Below are 26,700 nucleotides of genomic sequence, written 5' to 3'. Positions count from 1 at the left end.
CTCCCAATAAAACTATGAAAAATAAAATAATTTCCTCATGTTAAGTACATTTAAATGCACACATGACTGTGTGCCTTAGTTCATGTTTTTAAATGTTCAGCATAACTTCCCTGTTTTCCCTGGTAACTGTGACCTGCTTTGGTGATAGCTACCAAAAAAACATGAGACAAACTGCATTTCTAGACAACTGAAGTTCTAAGTGGAAGAACTGGATGACAATCAGGCTTAGCGAAGAATGTTGTTAAAAGAACATGACTAACGTTGGCAAGCTCGGGGACATAAGGACGAGTTTCCTCACACAGAAATGCATGCTAACTTCAAAGAACCAAATGCCTGAGACAATATTGTGACAGATGCTAACAAATTCACTTAAGCTGAACTTTCCACAAATAAACAAGTGCTTTGGGCATTATTTATTAATGTCCAGTTTTAGACAAGAGTACTTTAACTCTCAAAAGCAGCAAGTTTAGCAAACACAACAGTAGTCATTGATGTTATACATGGTACTACAGAAATTGTATGTATCCTGAGAAAAATAGTTCTGTGGAAGTTCTGCGAAAACTGAATATCCAATATTTATATAAAATTCAGCTACAGTTCTCCAGTCATTCCCCCCACAACATACAGGACAAAAACACCCCTTACACCTGAAGGATGATAAAATAGTATTCATTCTCTATTTATGAACACTACTGTGAAAACAACAACCAGAATAAAATTACAAGCAAATTAACAGTACTCTATCCCATGCAAGTTTTAAGTTAGTGGTAAATAAAACATGGGGTATCAAAATGCTAATAAAACAAGGTATTAACTCAACTACTCATTCAGTAAATATGAAGAATAATTAATGAAGCTTCTTAGAACTCATTAAGTAAATACAACCAAAAATCACTTATGAATTAGTTTCTCTGCATTGTTTTGTTTAGTTTCAATGGTGCCTCTCCTCCATATCAAAAATTGTAAGTTAAAAAGGGACAATGCAAAGTCTCAAACACATACAATAGCAACCACTTCTTGTTTCCTCTCACTGCATCACTCTCCCCATTCCATGCTGTTTCAACAAAAAGAAGACAGTCACAAGGCAGGGCAAAGGCAATGACAATTACTACAAACACTCCCCAACACAAATCCAATCCTGAATTCAATGTAACAGAAAACAAGTTTTTTAAAATAAAACTATAGGATGAGAATTTGGTAAAAACTCACTAACATTTCTAATTAGATTACAAAGCATGAAAAAAGGTTTGTTAATACTTCATTTTATTGGTACCTTTTTTAATCATAGAATCATAGAATCATAGAATATCCTGAGTTGGAAGGGACCCTTAAGGATCATCAAGTCCAACTCTTAACACCGCACAGGTCTACCCAAAAGTTCAGACCATGTGACTAACTGCACAGTCCAATCTCTTCTTAAATTCAGACAGGCTCGGTGCAGTGACCACTTCCCTGGGGAGCCTGTTCCAGTGTGCAACCACCCTCTCTGTGAAGAACCCCCTCCTGACGTCCAGCCTAAATTTCCCCTGCCTCAGCTTAACCCCGTTCCCACGGGTTCTGTCACTAGTGTTAATGGAGAAAAGGTCTCCTGCCTCTCGACACCCCCTTACGAGGAAGTTGTAGACTGTGATGAGGTCTCCCCTCAGCCTCCTCTTCTCCAGGCTGAACAGGCCCAGTGACCTCAGCCGTTCCTCGTACGTCTTCCCCTCCAGGCCTTTCACCATCTTCGTAGCCCTCCTCTGGACACTCTCCAACAGTTTCATGTCCTTTTTATACTGTGGTGCCCAGAACTGCACACAGTACTCGAGCTGAGGCCGCACCAGTGCAGAGTAGAGCGGGACAATCACCTCCCTTGACCTACTAGCGATGCCGTGCTTGATGCACCCCAGGACACGGTTGGCCCTCCTGGCTGCCAGGGCACACTGCTGGCTCATATTCAACTTGCTGTCTACCACGACCCCCAGATCCCTCTCTTCTAGGCTGCTCTCCAGCGTCTCATCGCCCAGTCTGTACGTGCAGCCAGGGTTTCCCCGTCCCAGGTGCAGGACCCGGCACTTGCTCTTATTGAACTTCATGCGGTTGGTGATCGCCCAGCTCTCCAACCTATCCAGATCCTTCTGCAAGGCCTTTCCACCCTCATTCGAGTCCACAACTCCTCCAAGTTTGGTGTCATCAGCAAACTTGCTCAAAATACCTTCTATAATCACCTGCCCTCTTTTAAGGAGAAAAAATAAAAATCAGAATGCATCAATCAGACCACTTACATCACTTATCTCTTACTATTAGCAAAGAAAGAAGGCCTGTTTGAAACAACATACTTCATGCAATCTCAGGTTTTTTTAGACAAGCTTGAAATTGAATAAATATAGTAAGTGTTTTAAATATACAGTGGTAGAAAATAAGGCTTTTGTATTTGTTTTTATTTACACTTGTGTTCAAAATCATGACTACCATTTTACTGTCACCTACGTGGTCCTTAAAGTGTTATGTATTTTAGGATGTGACAAATACACATACACACATTATCCTTCGGGCTACCAAAGTATTTCGTTCATATTATGAGGTAACTTTCTTTTCACTCCATCTGTAAAGATGTGTTTAGCAAGAGCCCATAACATGAGATGCAAGCAAATGAACAGACTTCAGCACTGACACGTTAGGAAGATATACAGTTGGAAGTGCAGTAGTTATTCACTGCTTTACAGATGCCACAAAGATTTCTGCTTTTTGAATCCATCACCACACTGCATATTAAATCTCAAGCAGCACAACTGGGAAACTCAGTGCCAGAACTAGACTCTGTAATTCTGAAGTGGTAACATCTAGAAAGGAAAACTAAGGAAACAGGATTCAAACAACAACTAACATGTAACATTTAACAATTAATTTGAAACTTTTTTTTTTTTGGGTGGGGGGGGGGGAGGAGGTGGGAGGAGGGAGAGATATGACTATCAAAAAGTAACAGCAAGAACCTTCCTCATTACGATTTCTGCAAGATCACTGGTCAAATTCAGACACTTAAAGGAAAAGTCAGTAAGAAATTCCCTCATTTCAGTCTGCCAGTAAAATTAATTTCAAACACTGATAACAGGCTTACATTCAAGAAGGGTAAGACAGGTATAAAACAAATGGGTCATCTTCCCTACTTAACCAACAGAGAAATGAACCTGAATAGCTGCTAATCATGTTTCATAAATACATCCTGACTTCTAGTCACTGGCTAATAAGGAAGAAAAAGTTCCTGCCTAATTTTAAAAATTAGTTCATTTTTAATTAACATTTCACAGAATCACAGAATCACAGAATTTTCTAGGTTGGAAGAGACCTCAAGATCATCGAGTCCAGCCTCTGACCTAACTCTAACAGTCCCCACTAAACCATTTCCCTAAGCTCTACATATAAACGTCTTTTGAAGACTTCCAGGGATGGTGACTCCACCACTTCCCTGGGCAGCCTGTTCCAGTGCCTCACAACCCTTTCAGTGAAGAAGTTCTTCCTAACATCTAACCTAAAACTCCCCTGGCTCAACTTAAGCCCATTCCCCCTGGTCCTGTCACCAGGCACGTGGGAGAACAGGCCAACCCCCACCTCGCTACAGCCTCCCTTGAGGTACCCATAGAGAGCGATAAGGTCGCCCCTGAGCCTCCTCTTCTCCAGGCTGAACAAGCCCAGCTCACTCAGCCGCTCCTCGTAGGACTTGTTCTCCAGGCCCCTCACCAGCTTCGCTGCCCTTCTCTGTACCCGCTCAAGCACCTCGATGTCCTTCTTGTAGCGAGGGGCCCAAAACTGAACACAGTACTCGAGGTGCGGCCTCACCAGAGCTGAGTACAGGGGGACGATCACCTCCCTAGCCCTGCTGGTCACACTGTTCCTGATACAAGCCAGGATGCCGTTGGCCTTCTTGGCCACCTGAGCACACTGCTGGCTCATATTCAGCCGACTATCCACCATCACTCCCAGGTCCTTCTCTGCCTGGCAGCTCTCCAACCATTCCTCTCCCAGCCTGTAGCTCTGCTTGGGGTTATTGCGCCCCAGGTGCAGGACCCGGCACTTGGCCTTGTTGAACTTCATGCAGTTGACCTCAGCCCATCGGTGCAGCCTATCCAGATCCTCCTGCAAAGCTTTCCTACCCTCGAGCAGATCGACACACGCACCTAACTTGGTGTCATCTGCGACAACTTTCAAGTGAATTCATTCTTTGTAGCGTCTCTAACACTTCCAATTTTGCTATTTCACCAAGGCAAATGTGTATAATACTTCCAAATATTCAAACAAATTTTTAATTTTCTTAATTCATTGTTTTAAATATATACAGGTATATATATATATATATATATATATATATATATATATATATAAATGTATACTATATAAAATAGATACACAGTTCAGCAAATCAATTTTGTAAGTACAAAATTAAAAGTGACTGGGATTTTCTGGACCTGTGAGATCTGAATGTTTGGAATTATTTTGGATTGGTTTTAATCAACTGTGCTAAAATAATTCCCATTATAAGGAAAATAAAGAGCAAAACAAGAAGATGACGACAAAAACAAACAACAAATAAAGAACAAAACTCCCAAACCACAGGAGAAAAACCTTTTATAAAAGCCTAACTAATAATGCCGTATAGAATTATCCTTTAAATATAAAATTTAAAACAAATAGTTTTAAATCCATAACATTTGACAACTCAGAAAATAACTCATACTTGACTGGGACAACAAATGTTCATCTGCAAAAATATCAAATACAGAATACCTACTCACTTTAAAACACACACAAAAATAAATAAATAAGCACAAACAAAAAGAAAATTCTACATACTCTTGGAATTTTATATCACATAGAGGTGGGGGAAATATTTCAACAACTATTTTTTTGCCTCTCAGTATCAGGTTTAATGTATGTATTTCCATGGATACCTAAGAATTTTATTAAAGATTACACTTTCTTTCAAGCTAACCATTATTTTTGATTGATCTCTAGCAATAGCACATTTGACAAATTTATTTTCCAACCATGCTATGAGCCTATCTTCTTTTTCCTCTTTGCTGAGGCTTATAAAGAGGATATAGAATAATATAACTATTTTCATATGTATAATTTATATACATATATATATTATATATGTATATTTATATACATTAAATACCTTTTTTCTTGTATTTATTTTAAATCAAAGTAATCACCAAACATATCTCAAACAAGATTTTAAGTGCAGTATCAGGACTACTGATTTAAATCCAAGTTTTCCAGTAATTTCAAGTATAACATCCACAAGAAATTTAATTGGATAAACATCAGAGTAATAACTAATATAAATGCTGTTCTTCCCCAGTTTGACCACCTTCCTTCTCCACTTGGTATTCTCCTAAAATATACCCTTCCTTTTTGTCACTTAAGTATATGAAATCCTATAATGTTATAGCTAACATACATGTGCGTATATCTTATATTGAGCTGTACATATTGATATCTTCATTCACATTAGTCTAAATTTCATTCTGCTGCTTAACTCTAAGTTGAATTTAGTTCATCATATTCCATAAGATTTGGTGTTACTTCAGCTAGAACAGTTGAAACCATTTGGCAACTCTGCCCTGAGTCCTGTGATATAGGAAATAAAACCATGCACAAACAGGAATTTGATAAAAATGTTTAACAGGATTGTTCATCCTGTCTTCCTTTCCTCTGCTACTTAAAAATAATGTTAGGTAAGATTCCTACATGAAGCAGCAGAGAGAAGTCAGGCACAATCATGACCCTCCACAGCAATGAGACACTATATAATCTGTCAGTGCCACCTCTAACTAGGAGCAGTGTCTTCTGATATTTTTATGAAAGTGTATGTATTACACACACACACAACATCCATACTTTTTTTGTGTATCATATTTGCCCTAACTTTCCAAAAGGCATTTTCCTGTGAACACATCACAAAAAGTAGCACAGTTCCTCTTTTGTTTCTGAGTTACTAGTACCAGCACTAGTAATAACCAAAGCTAAAGCATAATTTTGGAGTTTAACTCATCAATTGCATCTGTAGTTTATTTATTTCAAATATAACCTCCCAGATCCCCTAAGAAACACAGATTTTAAGGTATTATTCTTTGCTTAATCATTCAGAGCCTATGTTAACTGTAATTCTTTACACTCTGACCTTAATTACGCTTTTTTTTAATTTTCACTGCTTATAAATAAGAGTTCTTCATGAACTACTATGTATAACATACTAAAATTATCTTAAGAAATTGCTTCTGAAATAGATGTTTTTCATGTTTAGAATCAAAACTCTTCTGTTTGTAACTGTATCTAGTTCTTTCAAAGACAGGTAAAAAGTCTTTCAAAACTAGGAGAGAAAAAAGAAAGGAAAGAAGGAATAAGGTTTAAAAATATATAGTATCACAATTCAGAAGAGTACAGATACTTGTTTTAGTACAGAAGTGGGAATCAGCTTACTTTTTGAAAATCAAACCTGTTTAGTACTTTCCAAGAGAATAACATTCACTGAACAAATATACAAACAAGTAAGAAAATCAGAGCATAAGCTGCCCACCACTTTCAATAGGGTAAAACAACTCTGAGTAACTGCTTTATTCTGGGAAGTAAACTGTAAGTTGTTGCATTATTTAAAAGTAGTCCTTTCTCATATCAGTAGAAAGATGTGTTGTTGTTATTTTAATGAAGTTGTGAGCTTTAGGTTTGCATGTTTTAAAATGCCTTCTCTTAACTATAGCTAAAAAAGATTTAAATTCAGGCAAGATTAAGTGACAGTCACAAAACAACTTTAACACTCTAGTAATTACTTTTTCTGATTGTTGATTAAAATTGAAAATTAACATGAAGTGTTGAAAACATCTGCTGCAGATATGCATGATAACTGGAAAGTCTTTATTTTGTAGGTGTCTTTTACCTTTTTTAAAAGAATCTAACTTCTCTTTATTCAGTCTCTGAGAAAGAAATTTTCAGACATCTCTTTGGCAAGCAAAGACACTTCGCAGCTTTTCCCATTTCTCCATTGAGGAGCTTGGCAGCATCACCTCAGTTAGGGGCAGGTAGAGGGCACAAAAAGGACTACAAATATGAGATTTCATCGTTTCGCCTGGAAGGACAGCAGAAGACTGACGCTACCTAATCCATGAGGTCCTTTCCACGCCTACATTCTAATTACTCACCACGATTACCTTCCCAAAAGCCCTCTCAGCTCCCTCATACACTATGTTGCTTTCAAACATGAAACACAGAAGAACCCCAAGAATAACCTATGTAAGGTAACAGGGATGAGGGCCTAACCACCACCCAGTGGTATAAACTCAGTTAATTTCTGTAATTTTTAACAGTATCTGCCAGTGTATCAAGACAAAATTGAGTCAAGTTTCATTTCCTCCCCCACACACACATACACGTGCACATGTTTTTAGGAAGACAAAGGCTTTACACAACACTAGAAGGTTAATTAATAATCCCCATTGTGGGGTCTCCCTGGCTGACAGGTAAACCCACACAGCCCCTCCCCCCACACCAGAGTAGGGGAATGAAATAGGAAGAGTGAAAGCAACAAAATTCATGCGTAAACATAAGAGTTTGACAAGCAAAGGAAAAGAGGTAGAATTAAAACAAAAGAACAAACAAGCAAACAAACAGCAAAAGAAGCTATGCAGAAGCAGTAACTCACCACCTCCCAGAAACAACCACAGCCCGGCAACTCACCAAGCAAAAAATGGTAACCTAAAATCACTCTCCCCTCTGTTTTACTGCTGAGCATGACAAAGAACAGCACTGAGTAACTCTTGGTCAGTTCAGCTCATCTGCCTGGCTGTGTGTCCTCCCAGCTTCCCATGCACCAACTTGCTGCATGTTAGAGAAGGCCCTTATGCTATGAAAAACCCATTCATTAACAAGTAGAAGTCATTGTTATCAACACTGCTTCCATCACAAACCTAAAACATTGCACCTTGCGAGCTGGTATGAAGAACGTTAACTCCATCCCAGCCAGACCCACTACATCCCTAGCAGAACTTATAGCTGGAGCTCCCTTCAGCCAATTTATACTCAAGTCTTGCTTTCCTCCCTTGAGTTTTGTCATGTGTGAGGGGTGATTTTTATGCAGCTGGTGTGAAAAAGACAGGTTTTCTTTTTTTTTTTTTTTTTTTTTTTTTTAAAAAAACTGCTCACAACTCTCAAGTGCTTAGGGTTGACAATTTTGCCTTGTGGTTTTTATTTATTTTTTTCCCCCCAAGAAAAAAAAAAAATGCCTGGGAAAAACATGCTGTATGGAAAAGCAACAGACCTCCTTTCTCCATTATAAAAATTTTATTAGAATAAACTTGCTGTATCAGCTGTATCTGTATTAAAAAGTCTCACAATTCTCAATTAATTAGAAAATTGTAGTAGTCCAAGATTCCACTAAAAATGCAGAAACTTATAGCTAGCTACCTTTTAAGCTATCAGAAGCAGTTTTTCCACAAAGAAAAAGGTCTGCCATCATTACCTACAGGTTCATGAGAGGGAATCAGTATAACAGAATTAACAGCTTTCAGCTGTAAAATTACTAATTCCAATAATACAGTACATTAAACATGCCATTTCAGATATATGCCAACTTAAACTACCACATATGGCATATCTATCTAATTATCACAGTTTGTGTTTTCATATACAGAGCTGTTATAGTTTTTAAACAATGTGTCGAAATGCACCATTTTATCTGAAAACAGAAAATGCTATCTTTTATAATACCAGTAAGTTAAGACTGTATTTTTAACTACAGGTTAAAAAAAAAAAAAAAAAAAGAAAGAATGAAAAAAGCATCAGAATAAGTCTCTGTAATGCTTTCATATAATTTCTTATAATTCTTATAATTATATAATATTATATAATATAATTATATATTATAAATTATACATTATATATAATTTATAATATAAATATATAAATATAAAAATATTAAAAATATATATTATATATACTATAAATTATATAATATTATATAATGTAATATATATATTTCTTATAATTTCTTTTCTGCTTATATTTTCTTTTTATTAGTAGCATTAATAGTAACATTAAATTTCTCAAAGTTAATATTTTCATTTTTTCTTTTTCAAGTCTTTAATTCACCTATTGACACACTAAGACTTAATGGACAGTGGACAAATAAAATAATCAAGTTAGTTATTCTCCCAGTTTTGCATATAATTAAAAAAACATCATGAAGTAGCATGTGTGCATGCATCAGTTGCAGTGAAGACAGACTTCGTTTGTGTTCGTTCTTCATGTGCAATTTGACCTCACTCAAACAATTGCTATTGCAGAATCATACATTCTAATTGCAGTTCAATACAAATCATTCCCTAAATATTTGATTTCAGATTCCCCAGCTGGTGCTTGGTGTCACTTCAGCTGTTCAGAGGGATTTTTTTTTTATGTTTCTTTGTTTAAGCAAGCAAAGAGCTCACATATAAATACCATGAAACATTATGTAATCTTAATTTCTCCTTCTGCAGCTTGTAAACAATACCACATATTTTTATACTATAACATCAACATGCATATAGAAATGAAAAGTTAACCTCTTAGTAGCCAACTAACTATGCACCAATCAGTATAAATAGTTTTTGTTTTTTTTTATTATGGAGTATGAACCGTGAGTAAATATTCCACACCAATTTATCAATTGCATTTTCCACCATGTCCTTCAGTTCTCAAACAGTTTAGACTTTTTCTTGATAATTTACTTCAAATAAAATAAGACAATATCCATATATACTCGCGTATATAGTGTCTCACTCTAAAATCACAGATGAGATTATACATACAAGAGAACATACAAGAGTTTAAGAACCACCTCTCTGCTTTTTTTCTCTCATTTTTAAATGAGCATTCACTCAATGAGTTTGCAACTACTTTTGCCAAAGGTTTCTATTAGGCACAAAATTAAACAACTACAAAATGATTGCATTTATATTCATTATAAATGCATTTTATATGCATTTATTATTGAATAATAAATATCAATCTCCTCCCTGATAAAAAGTCCAAACAATCCTCTTAAAAATTAAGACAAAATATTTTATGTAATCATAAGGGAAAGTAGGACAATTTGATTTCAGGATAATTATTTTAAGTCAAAATTCAGTATTTCCTCAGAATTTATTTTTAGGAAGTTTACCAGTGCCTTTTAACACTTCAGATCAAATCCCTCCCACTAACTGTTTAGATATTTTTTTTGTTAATTCAGTCAAGCTCCATATTCCAACAATTCTGACTTCTACCTTTAAAAATTAACAGTAAGACAAGTGTGTTGAAACAAAAGAAGTGTAATGCTTCTAACAAAAGAAATTTGCAAATGGAAGGAAATCCTAGAAAATGTTTTGTTTGAAGAGGATTTGTAACTCATTATGGATTAGATCTCAGGTTTCTCTTCAAAATTAGATCTTTCAGCAAGTGTAGCACACGTTAACAGAAAGACAGTATTTTCCTACAAGGAATTACTGAAAGGACTGAACATATTTACAAATATATTAAAAAGCCAGCATACATATATAAGGACACAATTATTCTTTTAAGATGAAAAAAAATCATTCAGCAAAGCCAAAAAATAAGACAACTATAAAAAGTTTTCATGTTAAATAGTATGAGTTTATGATTTGTCCTGCTTCCGGCATTAAAAGGTTGCATTTATGCATTAAAATTTGAAAAGAACTTTTGAAACAATACAACTTTCTTGCAAAGAGTCAATCAACTTAAGGAAAGGGTATAAAACTTATCCCAAAATGGCAGACCACACGTATTGGCAAGTTCATACTGATAACCTGTATTAAACATGATTATTAAAAACAAACTGAATATAGCTGAAAATATACTATAAGGTGTCCTATACAATCCTCAAAGACATGAGTTATGTTGGTATTCATCATCATTTACTCAACTACATTAAAATTTAATGTAGCAAGAAAGGCATCTCTAAACTGTGATTCAAATTGCTCTATCCAGCTGAGGTAACTTCAATTTAAATCATTTGCAAGGCTACAAAACAGTGAGAACATTCCTTGTTAGGCAAAAGGGAGCAGAAATGCTAACTTCCACAGGTGAGTACCAGGAAGAAAAAAAAAATCCTTTGCTAGAAAAAGAAAAACACTGAGAGATAAAGAAGTCTTTCACCAAAGGATCTAAATCGCCTTGGATTTTTCTGAAGAGCCATATACATATTTTATTATTACTATTTTTAGTATACACTACTATCACCTACCCCTGTATGAAAACAGACCAAATTGGGGCAACATAGACTAGATAATTATTTTGCCTTTTGTAAACTCAGTACTTACCTGAATTTGATGTTTGTAAAGAGAAATTGATAGTAATTTTATTGCATTTGTGTCTCCATTCATTTTCCTGGAAGGCAGTAGCAAATGGAAAGAAATTCTCAATTTCTCCCCTTATGCTTGAGAGACAAAAAAAAAATATTTTCTTTTTTGCTGAAAGTAATAGAACATCAACTATTGAAAGACGCAAGAACCGTATCTCACTACTGTACTCATCTGCACAGATAAAGAGCTTGGACACCTTTAAGAAATATAGAACTTCAGAGAAATATTTGATCTCAAGCAACAAAGTTGAAAACAATTATTCAGATTTCAATTACTTCCAAGAAGTCAACCTAACAAAAAATGGGAAGTTTTACTTACCACACAATCTGAATTCATCAAATTGAGAGTGGTAGATACAGTTTACCGGAAGAATTTCCACACAGAATGTCAAGTATAAAAGTAGAGGTTAAAAAATAAAAGGCATCTTAAGCTGCTTAGGAAACAAATTGCAAGTTTTCCAGTGCTTAGAACTTGCTAAACTACAACTTTGAGATTTCAGAAATCAAAGGTTAGTAGAGGGAAAACTTGAAGTTCTAAAGAGTAACTTCCAGATTAAAATTTTAAACTAAATATTTGATGAGCATAAGCATGTTTTGTGTTTTTTTTTTTTTTATTATTATTATTAAATATACCATTCTAAGGATCTTCAGCACTTATAAAATGGCCTGTCCAGCAAGATTCCTCAATTTCCCCCATGGAAGGGGCATGGAAGAGGCATCCCAAACCCTGAAGTATGGGTATTGACACCAATCATTTTTACCCAGTCATTTGACACCAGTCATTTTTACGCAGAAAAGCCATCTATTCAAAAATTCAATATGAAAACCATCTTTTGGTTATGAGCAAGACTAAATTTGGGAAGTCGTAATCCTCTTAGAATGCAGAATTTAAATGATATGTGAAAACTGCTATATCCTGAAGGAATTGATACAATGGAACTTGCAAAGTAAAACTTAAAAACTGATACAATATGGAAAGATGAAGTCTACCCTAACATCCTCAAGTATCTTGGCCTTTCCATCTACATAGAGACTTACCTACAAGGATTCCAGAATACTTATTGATCTGAACATACACGGTATTTCACATATACCAAGATCATTTCACATGAAATATGCCATCATTCGCTTTTGGTTTGCTAGTAAACTGTATTGCAGTTCATGATTAGTAAATACTAACAGCATTTTTTTCTCTAAATTAGCATTCCAACATTATACACTTTTCTAGACCTACTGAGATGGGTCATACCACAAATATTAAGTTTCAATTAGTTCCTGAATTATTTGTGTGGACTTCATATCAGACAGTCATATTCAGCCTCTCTGGCCCTCCCAGGTAAGCATACTTCACAATGTGAAAATCTCACCATACAAAACCAGTGCTACTGGTACATACTAGAAGACACCAACTCCCCTTATATGCCTTTTTAGTTCAAAGCTTTGTTTTCTCTTTGACAGAGAAAAACATCCAAATTAAGACATTGTCTTGCTACAAAAGAGCATTATGATCACCTATCCTAATCTCCTATGCAACATTTCACAGATTAAATCCCTGCATTATCTCAGAAGCCTGTTTAACTACATGAGTATTTTTAGGAAAAGGTCACTAAATTTTAACTGTGGTTTTAACATCATAACTCTTAGTAAATTATTGTCATTACTTCTGAAAGCTTGTATTGAGAGAAATGAAGGCTGGCCATTCCAGTAAAAAAGACAAATACTTAAAGATAAATAATAGTGACAAATTTAACAATCTTCAGACAGCCAATATAAAGCTGCCAAAATGTACAAGAGGAAATTTCTTTTGAAAAGAAAATCTACAAAAACAATTTTGCACAACATGAAATTCAGCATGTGCCTGGACTGGCCAACACTGGAAGAACAGTAGACACTTATGCACCATACTAGCAAGCTAAAAAGAAGTACAAAAAAAAATAAACATGGGATTTGTTTTTCTAATTTTGAGCATATGTATATGTGTTGGAGAGGGGAAAAAAAATAAGGTACTTATTTTTATAAAACCAGATGATTAAGTTCTGTGCCCTTTTCATGTCTGCACCCTCAAAATCAGATGGTTCTAAGCTACCAAAGCGTGAAGGACAGAACTAGAACTACTACTAAACATCAAAACAACATGTTTTGAAACAGTAAATACTACTGAAAACACGATCCATTGGATAATACAGAAAAAAAAAAACGAGAAAGTTACCTGAAATAAAAATTAAATTTTACTAGGTATAAATAGGATATTTAATGCAAACACTGGCCTTGCAACCATTATCAACTGCGTCTGTAAGACTAAAATTCATACAAATTTATAAAACACTTGCATAACCTGAAGATTTTTTTTGTATTTAGACGGTATGGGAAACATAAGGGAGGACAAAAACAGCTGCCCATTTAATTGATTTTCAAAAACATGCCTTGACTCTTAGGTGAGCAGTTGCATGTAGATTTCTACATACACTTTCTATTCTGTTTTTAGCAATCTGATTTAAAATCTGGCTATCAGAGGCTACCCTGTTTCCTTACAAGTTATTCAGAAAAAGAACACATGATGAACTCAAGGAAAAAGGAAGAGCTGGAAAAGGCCAGGCAAGACCAGGCAAGACTTTTATATCCTATAAATGCCTTTCCTATCAAATCTTAGGTTTGCTCAATTATCACGCAAAATTGTCCTAACTTTTTTCTGAGCTAAATTCGATATAAAAAAACTTTTTTAATTTAACGCATCACATTGGCAATTACTAGGACAGCTAGCCATAGATATAGATCCATACAGAACTAGAACGCAGCTTATAAAGTTGTATACTATATATTTTATTATTGTTAAAAGCAGTGCAAATACTAGATGAGCACTTGGCATTATCACCAACCTAAACAAAAATTTTTATTCCTGAAAAAAAAAAAGTAAATTTAACAGTTCATTTTTTATTGAGCAATTCAATATGCTAGTATTTATATGCTTGAAGAAGAGTAATCCCAACAAAAACTAGCAGATTTAAAGTGTGCTACACCTCACAGTAAAAGACTCAGAAATTAAGAAGTGATACAATCATAAGGAGTTTCTGGGAAATCCAATTTTTTATTTTAGATTGTCAGAGCTGCCAAGTGTCCATCTAATACAGTAAGTAGAAGACATACAATGAAGTGTGCACACACATGCAGGACAGAAAGTAAACCCCATAGATGTTCTGTATCTATCACTTACTGCAATAAATCATTTTTATAAAACTTTACAGCATCCAGTAGCAGCACTTTGTTGCAAACCCTTGAAAATCTGCACTGACAAAATGCCAGAAGAGCCTCTATTGTTCCACAGAAATTCTCTTCAAAGCCAGGACAACAAAGTGCTAAAAAGCCACCTTTTTTTTTTTTTTTTTTTTTTTTTGTCTTCCTCAGGAAAAGCAGTGGTAAACTACCACATTACAAATATTAATATACTATAACTCCAGCTCAGTACTGCTGCTAAAACAGTATCCACTGGAACACCTGAACTGCTGCTACTATACACTATCTTATCTACACTCAAGAAACACCAGATTACAGACAGGGACAAAATGTAAACCTCAGCTAGATCAAGCTCCAATCTGGCATATGGCCCAACTGGTCTTTCCTCCCCCTTCCATGCCATGATGTAAATTCACTGCTTAACTCTTTGGGAACACAATCTGGTATAGTTTACGCATATGCATACTGGACACTGAACGAAGTCAGCTAAATGGACATCTGCCACTTCATACTTGGCTAATGCATCATTTTATATAAATATTTTCAATAATTTTGACTTGAGACTCCATAGTTCTATATCCAGTTAAATATTTGTGAATTTTCACATATAGTTTGAAAAATGAGAGCTTAGAATAAATTAGGAAAATGATAAATTGCTGCTGCCTCTGATTATCTGGTTCTCTACAGATATTTTTCCCTATATTGCCAATGAAGGCTCTTTAAAAAGAACTCAAGTCACTACTTCAAAATAAAACAAAATACATGTACATACAAATCTTCCAAGAACTTTGGAGGTGTGCACTATGGTTCTTGATTCAAGCAAACAGGTGTCACTCTATGAAGTGGGGGAAAAGAGTACAAATGTGTGAAGCTCTTTATGTGGGAAATTACAAGAGAGTTAAATGGCACTGAGCAAGGCACAAAAAGTGCTTTTAAAATAGAAACAAGGGAACATGCAGAGAACCTCAGTATCTAATTTAATGATTGAAAATGCAAAGGCTCCAACTTGTGAAACATTAGCAGCAGCCATGAATTTCACTGTAGTTCTGTATAACAAGTAATCTTACCTGAGTGATTCTCAAAAAAATGTCAACACATCGATTGTATTTTTCATCTGATCCTGTCAATGCTGAGATGACAGGCCCTGCAGGATGCAGTGAGAGATCAATGATGGAAAAACAGGTGTTTAGTCTTTTCACAATCAAAACCTACAAGATGAGGCAAATATGAAATTTTGTCTGAGATTCATGCTTCTTTAACTCTAACAAACACTAATGTTACATAATCAGTTTCATCTACATATACTGACAACTATCTGTTCTCCTCACTTAGTAGGGACTAAGACAACTGACCCCAAAGGTCATTCATATTACCACTATGTAACTTTGAACCCTGTCTCTAATAACACTTGAAGGAATAGTGTATCTGGTCACACAGCTGGTTACTTACACCAGTTACTTCATACATCAACCTATGTTCTCTGGCCTTTCACGAAGAAAGCTTAATTTTGCCCATTAATCACAGAGAGCACTTAAACCTTACATGAAACTTATTGCAATTCAGAAGTCAAGACAAGCAACACATAATGGTATCGCTCATAACCAGCTGAAGTGAAGAGTGACAAATTCATGTTCAGAAGTCACAATGGCATCCTAGCATTTTACAGTTCAGATCTGGCTTCCACAGACATGTTTCCAAATACTGCCTTAAACTGACATTTCAATCACACCAGTTAAGTGCCTCCAAATGAATGTTAATGCTTGGCTATAATCAACAAGAACAGAATGTTTAATATTAAGTAAACCCCAATCAAATGCAACCATAATTAGTTAACAAATACGTTATAGTGAAAACATGTCAATATGGGGGGATGGGGAGAATTTAGATAGCTGACATTTTATTATGCTTTAAAACCATTTAATATTTCTACTAAATAAAATTTAAACACAAAGTATCCTGATGATCACTTCTTTCACTTACAATACAAGCTACATAGCTAATCCTTATAATCCCAATTTGGGATGCAAAATCAAAAGAAAAATAGAATGAAATAGAGTTCTTACACATCTGTAGTGTAACACTCTAGGCTAAACTCCGATTTGGTATTTCCTTTGGGGGATGGAACAACAGAACGGCCCTGAACACCAGGATAAACATAAGAAACCTGATAGTCTCCTAAAGCTGTGTCATACAGGCAAGATAATAGTTATCTCTATAGTAAATTAACAGATTTGCTCATGTACATTCATTTATTCTGACTGCCAAATACTAAATTCCAATTTTACATGTTTCCACACTGCTACAAATCCTCAAAAGCATCACAATACTGATCTATCCAATACTATCAACTACTATACCCTACTACAAAGCGTACTAAAGTACACAATAAAGTAATACCAGACAAATATAAAAGGCATGTTCAAAGTGAAACAGAAGTAAAGGTAATTTGCCGTTAAGCATTTGATTTTATTTACTCTCCTCCCACTCCATTTGCTTGAACACCATAACTATTTTCATTTACAGACAGTTGTATTTGTTGTCAGAATAAACACAAATATTTTAAGTACATTGTAACAGTGACATTTCACTAACATGTTTAACAGTTTCGCTATTCCACAGATATTTGACATAGGAAAACCGTATTACAGTTTTAAGTTGAAGCACAGTACAGATTTTAGGCTAGTATCAAACAAATCCAATTAGAAAACCGAAAGGCCTACCCAGAAACATGGCCATCAGCAAGACTCAAAACGAAGCTTTTCCATTTCTAGTACACGTTGCGCTTTATACCATGGCACTGCAGCCACTGAGGGTCAGATTAATTAAGACCAAGAGCAGCTGCAGTGCAACGTGAGAAGCACGCTGCCACAGCCCTCACCAGTCCAGCCCAATTACCTGCAGCATTCCAGCACCGGACAACTGACAACTACCACTCTCCTCACCAGGTCATTAACTCCCACTGGCTAGTCGACAAACATTAAAAAACAAACTAACCTCTTTTTAAGATGGACTGAAAAGCTGATTGCACCTGCTGTAGGATGCAATGATGAATCCCAGCGAGATGTTTGTCAGTCAAATCTGTACAGATGTTGCTTAACTTTATGCTAGAGCTGTATCCAAAGACGGAAATGAGACAGCCATCAGGCCCAAGCCCTCCTCCCAAATCCCTCTATGCTCTATTTCTAATAGCTGGTCTGACAAATTTAGTAAATCCAAGGTCTCCTTTCCTAGCCAAAAAGCTACTGATCACTGATTAAATAAATTCCCTGGTCAACTACAGAGGAAAGTATCTGGAGTTAATGCTGTTGATTAATGAACTAACAATATCACAGCATTTGAGAAAGGTATTGATTGCTCCAGGATACAGCCTCCAAGAAAAAAAAGAAAATTTTTCTCTTACTGCATAAGGGACAAACAGAAAACAATTACAAGATTCAGACATTTCCTGATTATATTTTCTAAATATTAGCTCCAAGACCTATGCTCCAAACACATCCATAAAAACTTTGATCTGTCTATGAAACACTAAGTCTTGTACAGAAACGTAAAACTTCATGAAAAGCGGAAATTTTAAATTATTAGTTTTTACAGACTTCTGCTATTTTTCTTAATTATTTTTCCCCCAGAACTTACAAGTCCATAATATAGATACACTTAAGGAATGCAGAAATTTCTGCTTTGCAGAAGCCTCAATTTAATCAAGAAGTAAATACGTAATATTGTCACTAGCACATTCATCTACATATACACTTTCTTACCTATTGAGAATCATTTATTTTCTCAACTCCATTGAAGACTACAGTGAGAAAAACAAACACAGAAAAGCTGAACTTGATAGAAAATAGTATATCCTCGTGACCTGTCCTTTATTTTGCCAAACAACTGCATGCATAAGAAGTAGCTTTTAAGGTTAACTAATTATTTCAAATCTATCACCCTTCTTACACTAGACAAAGACACAGCATTTTCTTGCAAACCACAGAGTCATTTGCCATGTAAAAGTTTATTCACTCAAACATAAACATCAGTGTAAAATTTCTACCTAAACTTCTCAAAATTTTTCTAAACCTGTCAAATGAGAAGCTGCTAAATTCACACTGGGTCAAATTAGATAGGTAACAATCTCAAGATTAGATGAAGTTACACAGTCAGTTTCAGCTTCCTTTTAAATGTAAAATGTACTAAAGATCTGCAGTCTAACAAGCTGACTTTTTTTATTCTGTTCCAGTAACTAGGCAACTGACAACTGTCCAACTGAGAATTATCTCTCTGAACAGCTGGCAACCAACACTTGGGATTTTTCCTGTTGTGTTTTTTTTTTTTTTTTTTTCCTAGTAGAAAGATTTATAGTAATATAAATTAATTATAGCTCCTTTAGAGCTGTGTAGGTTTGTAAAGAATCCACCTCTGAAATCTCTACTCATTATTTAGTCATCTCCCCAGTTCCTTTATCCCAGAAGTTGGTCATATCAGTAAATGTTTACAACAGAATCTTAAAAACTTAGTTTTATATTATATGAAGTCTCTATTTAGCCCATGTCAATATCTTGAAAAAATTATAAATACCAAGAATAAAACTGGGATGCAATTACTGACGTATGACAACCACCTCCAAGGAACCATGACAACAGATTGCTAACTCCAATCTAGCTTTTAGCTGTCTTATTTCTCCTTTATTTTTTTATTCTCCTCCATAGCTGAAATATATTATTTCACTGACACTATTTCAAGTGTTGATTTTTAAAACTGATTCTTTTCACTACAAAACTTCAGATTATTTTCTGTGGTTAATGAACTGCCATACTGATTTCTAAATAAAGAAAATAATGGTGAACCAAGCTTGATATATTATACCTTCCCCCTCCCTAACTGTTAAATAGGAGTAATGAAGCTAGAAAGTGAGCTTAATTATAAATTCCTCTGGTTAGTTGTACGTTCGATAAATTTGAAAGGTTTTGTAGGAGTCAGAATAATATAATTTTCCAAAGGACACATCCATAAAGATTTGGTAGACAATCCCCCAGAATTCATGAATGTTTCAAAAAAAAAAAAAAAAAAAAAAAAAAAAAAAAAAAAACGGACTTTCAAACACAAAACATCTCGAATACAAGTCACTGTAAAAACATAACAGACACACATTTCATACACTCTCTACATGAGGCAGGGGAAGGAAACTCTGACCTTCTGTATTCTCCAAATATTTAGAGAACATTACTAATTAGAAATCTGTTACAAAAACAACACAGCTACTCTATTGTTAAAAGCAGTAAAACCTTATCCCCATTTAATTATGTTTTTATTAATCTCTGCTCTTAATATGATTTAATTTAAGTACACACATGACTTCATATTCCAATAAATTAAAAAACACTGACCGAGCTCAAATTCACTCAAGCACCAAGTTCAGATCAGGCAAGATCCTGTTGCAAGATAAACAACGTGATGTGATGTAACATAATTTTGTGTGTGTGTGTGTGTCTGTGTGTGTGAGTGAGAGAGAGCGAGAGAGAGAGAGAGAGAGAGAGAGACTTGGGGGGAGTGCTCAATGGAAAAAAAAATACATATGTCCACAGTAGTTTTCAGTCCAGGGCTCACTACAATTCAGAATGGAAGAACAGATAAAACAATGAGAGCTTAATACAACAAAAATACTAACTTCTATATTGTTCAAAATACAACCATACATAAACATAGGCCCACAGAAGGGCCAACTTTATGAGTTCACTTTATTGATATTAAAACAGAATGGCTGTGTCAGTATTTAAATTTTGGACCAGAACTCACTAGTCAATACACACACTATAGTTCTCTGAAGAAGGAATCAGCGCCTATTATTTTACAAATAGGGCGTATTTTTGCCAGTCTAACTTTATTTCCACAATATAGGAACAGGACTGAAGAGAAAGGAATTGGGAATAATTTAAGCACAATATTCAAGTTTAAATTGCAGAAGTCCAAACAATTAGAAAAAGTCAGCTGGTAACCTGGAAAGAGAACAATAAGTTGTGTACTCCAAAAATAAAACTCTAGTGGACAGTAATGTAATTATGTAGTGTTTCCTATTCTGTGAACTAAAACGTTCAGTGAAAGGCAGATTTTTTTTCCTTCAATGTCTTGTAATTAGAGCTGCCATGTAATTCTTCAGTAATTATGTCACCTTTTGATGCACAAAATTAATTCCAACAGAAATCAGTCTGCATACTGAAGTCCTATATCACAGGAAAAAGAAAGAACACTATTAGATCATAGGAACTATGCATGACTTCTGTATTACATCCAACTTCCTCCTTTCCAAACAGCAACTTACTCAGACTGTGCTAAAACTGTTTTGGAAAAAGGAAAAAGTTTCACAGAAACTTCAGTGAGCGAACATTCCATAACGAAATGTACATTAATCGCATTTCTAGTCACATGCATAAATAGAATAGAGTAACCAACTTGTATTATGAAACCAGAATAATTGGTTATGAAACTCTGGAAGAAAAATAAACCATATCTTTATATTAGCTATTACACAAGGTACATCTTCCCTAATGCTGTACAAGCATGAGAGTCTGCAAGAAACCCAAAAGTTATCAGCTTAGGGAATGCCAGGACCTCCGAAAATTCCATGGGCTTGTGGTCAAACGCAAACAAAGACTAAGAAGAGCTAGCCACAAGGGAGTCCATTTCTCAGACCTGTGCCATGCTTTAGCAGGTATCAGTCACAAACTTCTTTAAAAGACTCATTTGCAATATGACAACATGGCTGCAAACTCAAAGCAGACTGTCTAAAGTCAAACTGGAAGTTCATTTGCACCTGTTACACCGAAATTGACTAAGCCTTACTACACTAGTTATTTACATTGTTACTATTACTGATTTTAAGAGATAACATGTTTGTTGCAAACATTTTTACTCGTGTCATTCTAGATTGCTAATTTTTATTTTTCAAAGGTTCCTCTGCTACTACTACTGCTATATCTTTACAATTTGCTACACAAAGAAATATATAATTCTGATTTAATCAGAAAACAGAAGAAATATGCTAGAGTACTGAACAAAAGATCTAATCTTTGGAGCGTCCTTTCCAACAGAGTGTAAATAAACTGTAGTAAAATGAAAAGGCTTGTAATTTGGTATTTGGAATATTCTTCATAAACACCAATTTTCTGTAACATCCTTGCATATGTGATACCACCTCATGTATAATGCAGAAAATCTATTTCATTTTCATCTATTGACAGTGAATTTAATTCACTATTGCGGCTCTTTACGCAGATTATGTTATTAATTCTGCAATCAGGCTCTTTTGAATGCTTTTATTTCTTCCAAGAGTTTTCACAATCCTACATTGATTTTTTTCCACCCTACCATACCTTTCAAAATAAAGGACCTTATTTGCTAACTTTCTCAAAGGGGAAAGAAAAGTAAAAAAGAAAAAAAAAATCAAAGACAACAAGCATCAGTTTATAAACTGTATCTTTCAACAGGAAAACCTATACACACTACTTTAACCTTTGTCATGTGAGTATTATAAACTGCATTCATTAAGGAGACATACAACAGGTGCATTAAAATTTCCATAACAAAAATCATCATCGTAAAGAGACCACAATCTCTCTATTAATAAAAAAAATCCACTTCTGCCTGACACTAAAGTTAGAAGACAGGAAAAGCTAAACACTAACACATTAGTGTTCTGCTTATGCCCATACCAACTACCTTCACTATTTTACAGGATTCAGTCATCTTGTTAAAACGGATCAAATGCAAAACAGCTCTAATTTTTCCAACAGAAAAGTCAGTAACACCTACTCAATTCTAAACCACCAGCTATTCTTCAAAATAAAATCAAAACACCAAAAAGAGAATTAGTTACGTTATTATTTTGCATCAATTTACAAGAACTCCTCTAGAACACAGTTCAATTACAAAATGTTTTTTTGTTTATCTTTAGGAAAAAAATATTTAATTACAAAAGCTAAAATCTTGTGTATCATTATGTAAGACCCCCCCCGCCGGTTTAGAAATCTTAAAGGAGAAATACTAATTCAGATTTATTATTGTTGTCATACACCAATATTAAAAACCTGTTTCTTATGCATAAATACAGCTGATACAAAATACTCGTATCTTTATTCGTCCCAAGCATTTCACTTTTATAATAGAGTTTTCCTCCACCATCGAGATAAACATAATATAAAGAATACCTAAAGAGCAGCACTTGTCCTCTTTCCTTCACTCCAGAGCCAGTGAACAAAGCAATGAGGCATAAAGAAGGTACATAATGGATTAAAAGTAAATGGCCCATTCTTTAAGAGGCAGCCTCTCAATTTTACTCATTCTAGCTTAATTGTCATTACAATGTCTGGAAACTTCAAACGAACAATTATTTTTACGCCAGCTGTCAAGTTGGTTCCTTAAAGCTCGATTTTTTATTTTTTAACTAAAAAACAAAGCAACCAGAAAATGTTTATGATTTTCTCTCAGAAATACTGGCAAACATCTTTAAACATATTTCAAGCAGTTCAATTACTAGATAGTAACCATTTCATTTCATAGTCCAACTAAGTCAGAACATTTATATTCACTGTTGCACTTCGTAGAATACTTTTTTGATAAATATCGCTTCCAGTAGCACTGGATGCTTAGTCGCCAACATTTGAAACATACTGACATGACATGTACATATATCCCATGGGATTTAAAAATAAAGAACTGGCTAATTTTTGCACGTACCTGGGTAAAAATCTTTGGATTTAGACAGCTTGATGGTGGCCCCAGTCTCTTTCTGCAACTGAACAATTGTCTGTCCTCCCTTCCCAATTATAGATCCAGCAGCATAACTAGGTATGAGGACCTTTAGAAAATATTGGCCATCCTCTGAAAAATTGAGATATGCATGGTTAATATGGGTTAAAAACTTTGATTCCCCCCCACCCCACCCCCCGACCCACAAATAAAACGTTACATCTTTAAACTCATCCAGTAATTCATGCATTTACATCTAACCAGTTGCGTCATTCTGCAAGACACGTTTGGACTATGCCTTTGACATTTTACAATACGTATATTTATTCTAAGCAAATTACAGAATCCATATATATTCCTTAATTCTGTAAAAGAATAAAATCAAAGTTGTATTCCTAAGGTGGATTTTTTTCGATTTTTCCACTGGTAACCACAGCACACAGAAATGATTGGACCCCTTTTTAAAAAAAGGGAGCCCTGCACAAAAACGTGCCTAGTGACAACTACAACCTTGCTTGAAAATACTGCAAAAGAAATGCCAAAATTAAGAAGGAATGAATTGTAAATTCTGATGGGCTATTTGTTTGTCATTAGCAAACACATGAGAATAGCAATTAGCTATTGCATGCATTCTTCTTAAGTGAGCAAAACGACTACTCTGCTACCAAATAACCCACCCAAAATGTGGGGTTTTATTCCAAGCATTTCAGCCACTGCCAAGAAAACAACTCAACATGGTGCGGATGGGATCACTTGCCTAAGTAATCCTGATGTATTCCTTTAACACTTCTTAAGCGACAATGATCTCTTTTAAGCTCATTAATTAAAGGACATTAAGAAGAATTTTTCCCAATTGATCAAAAGCCTAAGTCACTTATTTCAGATACACTTAAAAGGTGACAAGACAATGCCAGTCTTCCATCCACCACTAGCATTAAAGCACACAATCGGATCAGGAAAAATATATATGAAATGAATGAAAAATACAAAATTAAAATGAAAAGGATTCCCAGTCTGATTCAACAACTGAATCAGCCTTGAAATCATCAGTGCTACCATCCTAATTTTAAATCCAGAGACACTGAAGTCTGAGAAACCTTCTGCAACCGGCTGTGTAAAGTGCAGGAGAATAAGGGTTAGTTCATTCCCCAGACTTGGGTTCTCCCCAGTAATTATGTGCATGTCCCATTTGCTTTAATATCAAGATTTTTATCAGGAAATCTGTTCTACAAAGTTGTTGTGTTTTTTTTTTGTTGTTGTTGTTTTTTTTTTTCCTAGGCAAGAGGAGCAATACAAGTTCACCTCACTTTTCTTATTCACGACTAGGAGCTCCTGAAGCAGTGCCTGCGTGTGACAATAGTGCCTATCCATATTAACGTAGCCGGCCGTGAGATGCTCTGCGCACAGTTAGCCTGCTGCTCTTAATATCGGGCAAACGAATTCACCTCCGCCTCGGTGCATTGTTATGACGACTCCAGCGCAAAGGAAGGGAGGCGATGCTGGTCCCGTTATAACTCATCTCATCCGGGCAGGGCAGGATGCGAGCCGCTGAGCCCCCCGGCGGAGTGACGGCTCCCCCCTTCCGCCAGCCAGCCCTCGCCCCCAGCCAGACAAACAAACGCCGCGCACACACACACGCTGACAATAGCGGCGAGGCCGAGGAGGAGGAAAAACGCAGGGCAAGGCTGAAATTCAACTTGTGACCTGGAGGATGCGAAGGGAGGGAAGCGCGCCTGCCGCCTCCTTCCAGACCATGGCGAAAAGGGCGAGGGGGGCTGCGGGAGCCCCCTGCGCGCCCCCCTCCCCGCCACGGGGTCACGGCTCCGCAGCCCCGGCGTGGATATAAAATAAAAAGCCCGGTAGATGCTGAAAACCGACGCCATTTTGATGAATGATAACATTAGAGAAATGGGAATGCTTGGGGGGGTTCGGGGGGGGGGCGAGGGGGAGGCAGGCAGGTAGGGAAGGGGAGAGGAGAGGAGAGATGGGTGGGCTGGGCGGGGGGAGGTGACGGAGGCTATACCCACCGCCCGTGTTGGTCCTCTTGGTGCTGCCGGCTTCGGGGGGGGCTTCCAGCGGTCTTTTCCGGGAGTCCGGCGGGTCCAGGTCTATGGGAACCCCGGTGTGGGTCCCGTTCTGCTGGATGGGAGCTGCCGCCATCATGTTTGCTGCTTCTCGGAGGAGAATTGTCTCTTCCCTTCTGTGGTGGGGGGGCAGGGAGGGAAGGGGGAGGAGGAGGAGGAGGAGGAAGGGGGAGGAGGAGGAGGAGGAGGGGAGGGGGCTCGTCCCGTTCTCTTGTCCTTTTCGAAAATGTAGAGCTAAGCTCAGCGTTGCCGAGGATGCTGCGCGCCTTGTTTATCTGGCACCCGGGGGGAGGGAAGGGAGAGGAGAGGAGGGAGGGAAGCGGGCAGCGCTGGCTGGAGGAGCAGCTGCAGTGCAGTGTCAGGAGATGAGAAGGGAGACAGGGGAGCGAGGGGCGAGAGGGAAGAGAAAGGGGGAGAGGGGAGGAGGAGGAGGAGGGAAGAGAGTGAAAAGAGTAAGACGGGAGGAGGAGAGGACAGAGTGAGTGGGAGAGGAGAGGAGGGGAGAGAATGGGAGAGGAGAGGAGAGGAGGGGAGCGAGAACGAGTGAGACAGAGGAGGAAGGGGAGGGAGGGGGAGCGGGAGGAGGGAAGGAGGGAGGGAGCGAGCGGTGTAAATGGTGGGCGAGGGAGCGAGGGGGAGATGATTCACGCCGCCTCCGAGCCCCCTCCGCTCCCTGCCTGCCCTAGCGCCGCTGCCGGGCTCTCATGCTCCCCCTCGCTGCCGGGCTGGGGCTGGGGGACACGGGGGTGTGAGTGTGCGTGCGTGTGTGTGTGTGTGTCTGGGGGCGTCCCTGGTTGCGCGGCGGGGCTCCGCTCCTGCCCCAGCCCCAGCCTCGCCGCCTCCTTCGAACGCCCCGGCAACCGCCTGCCTCGGCCGGCCGCGGGCACGGGCCCGCCGACCTCGGCTGCGCCGCAGAAACCCCCCGAGGCAGGAGAGGTTAGAGCCGGGGGGGGGCAGGCCGGGAAGGGGGAGGCAGGGGGTGGACGGGGGGGGCGAGGTGGGGGGGGCGGGGGGGCGGGGGGGGTGAGTAAGGCTGGTATAAAAAGGGAGGGCGGGGCTTGCCGCCAAGACAGGCGGGAGATACGGCCAATGGGAACAAAAGAGAGCGAGGCTGGGATTGAAGGACGCAGCCAATCGCGGGTCGCGAGTGGAAGAGCGGTTGGGGGGGGAGGCGGGGGCGGTTTAACCGCTGCGGCGGGGGTGCGGGCTGGTGGTGGGGAGGGAGGGAGGGAGGGAGGGAGGGGAGGCTAGGCCGCCTCCCGCCCCGGGAGGGTCCCCGCC

The 26,700-nt window shown here is 37.4% G+C and overlaps 1 protein-coding gene across 7 annotated transcripts in view; it reads right to left on the bottom strand.

Moving 5' to 3' along the window:
* Positions 1 to 26,321, bottom strand: part of NOVA1 (NOVA alternative splicing regulator 1) — a 145,521-nt gene extending 119,200 nt beyond the window's left edge. For 2 of the 7 annotated variants that reach the window (XM_084520487.1, XM_084520488.1), the window contains exon 1: positions 23,324 to 23,463. Coding sequence is in view for 3 of the 7 variants with exons in the window: in XM_084520486.1 (XP_084376612.1) it covers positions 23,324 to 23,467; positions 25,363 to 25,498 (280 nt within the window). In the remaining 4 variants the exon portion in view is untranslated. Of the gene's footprint in view, positions 1 to 15,669; positions 15,811 to 23,323; positions 23,468 to 25,362 lie in introns of those variants that run through there. The other 5 variants (XM_084520486.1, XM_084520491.1, XM_084520485.1 and 2 more) reach the window with 5 other exon arrangements.
* Positions 26,322 to 26,700: the final 379 nt, after the last annotated feature.

Source organism: Aythya ferina, assembly GCF_964211825.1.
Source record: "Aythya ferina genome assembly, chromosome: 5".
In the NCBI taxonomy this organism is placed as follows: Eukaryota; Metazoa; Chordata; class Aves; order Anseriformes; family Anatidae; genus Aythya; species Aythya ferina.
The sequence above is the reverse complement of the archived record's forward strand: the minus strand, read 5'-3'. Positions and strand labels throughout refer to the sequence as shown.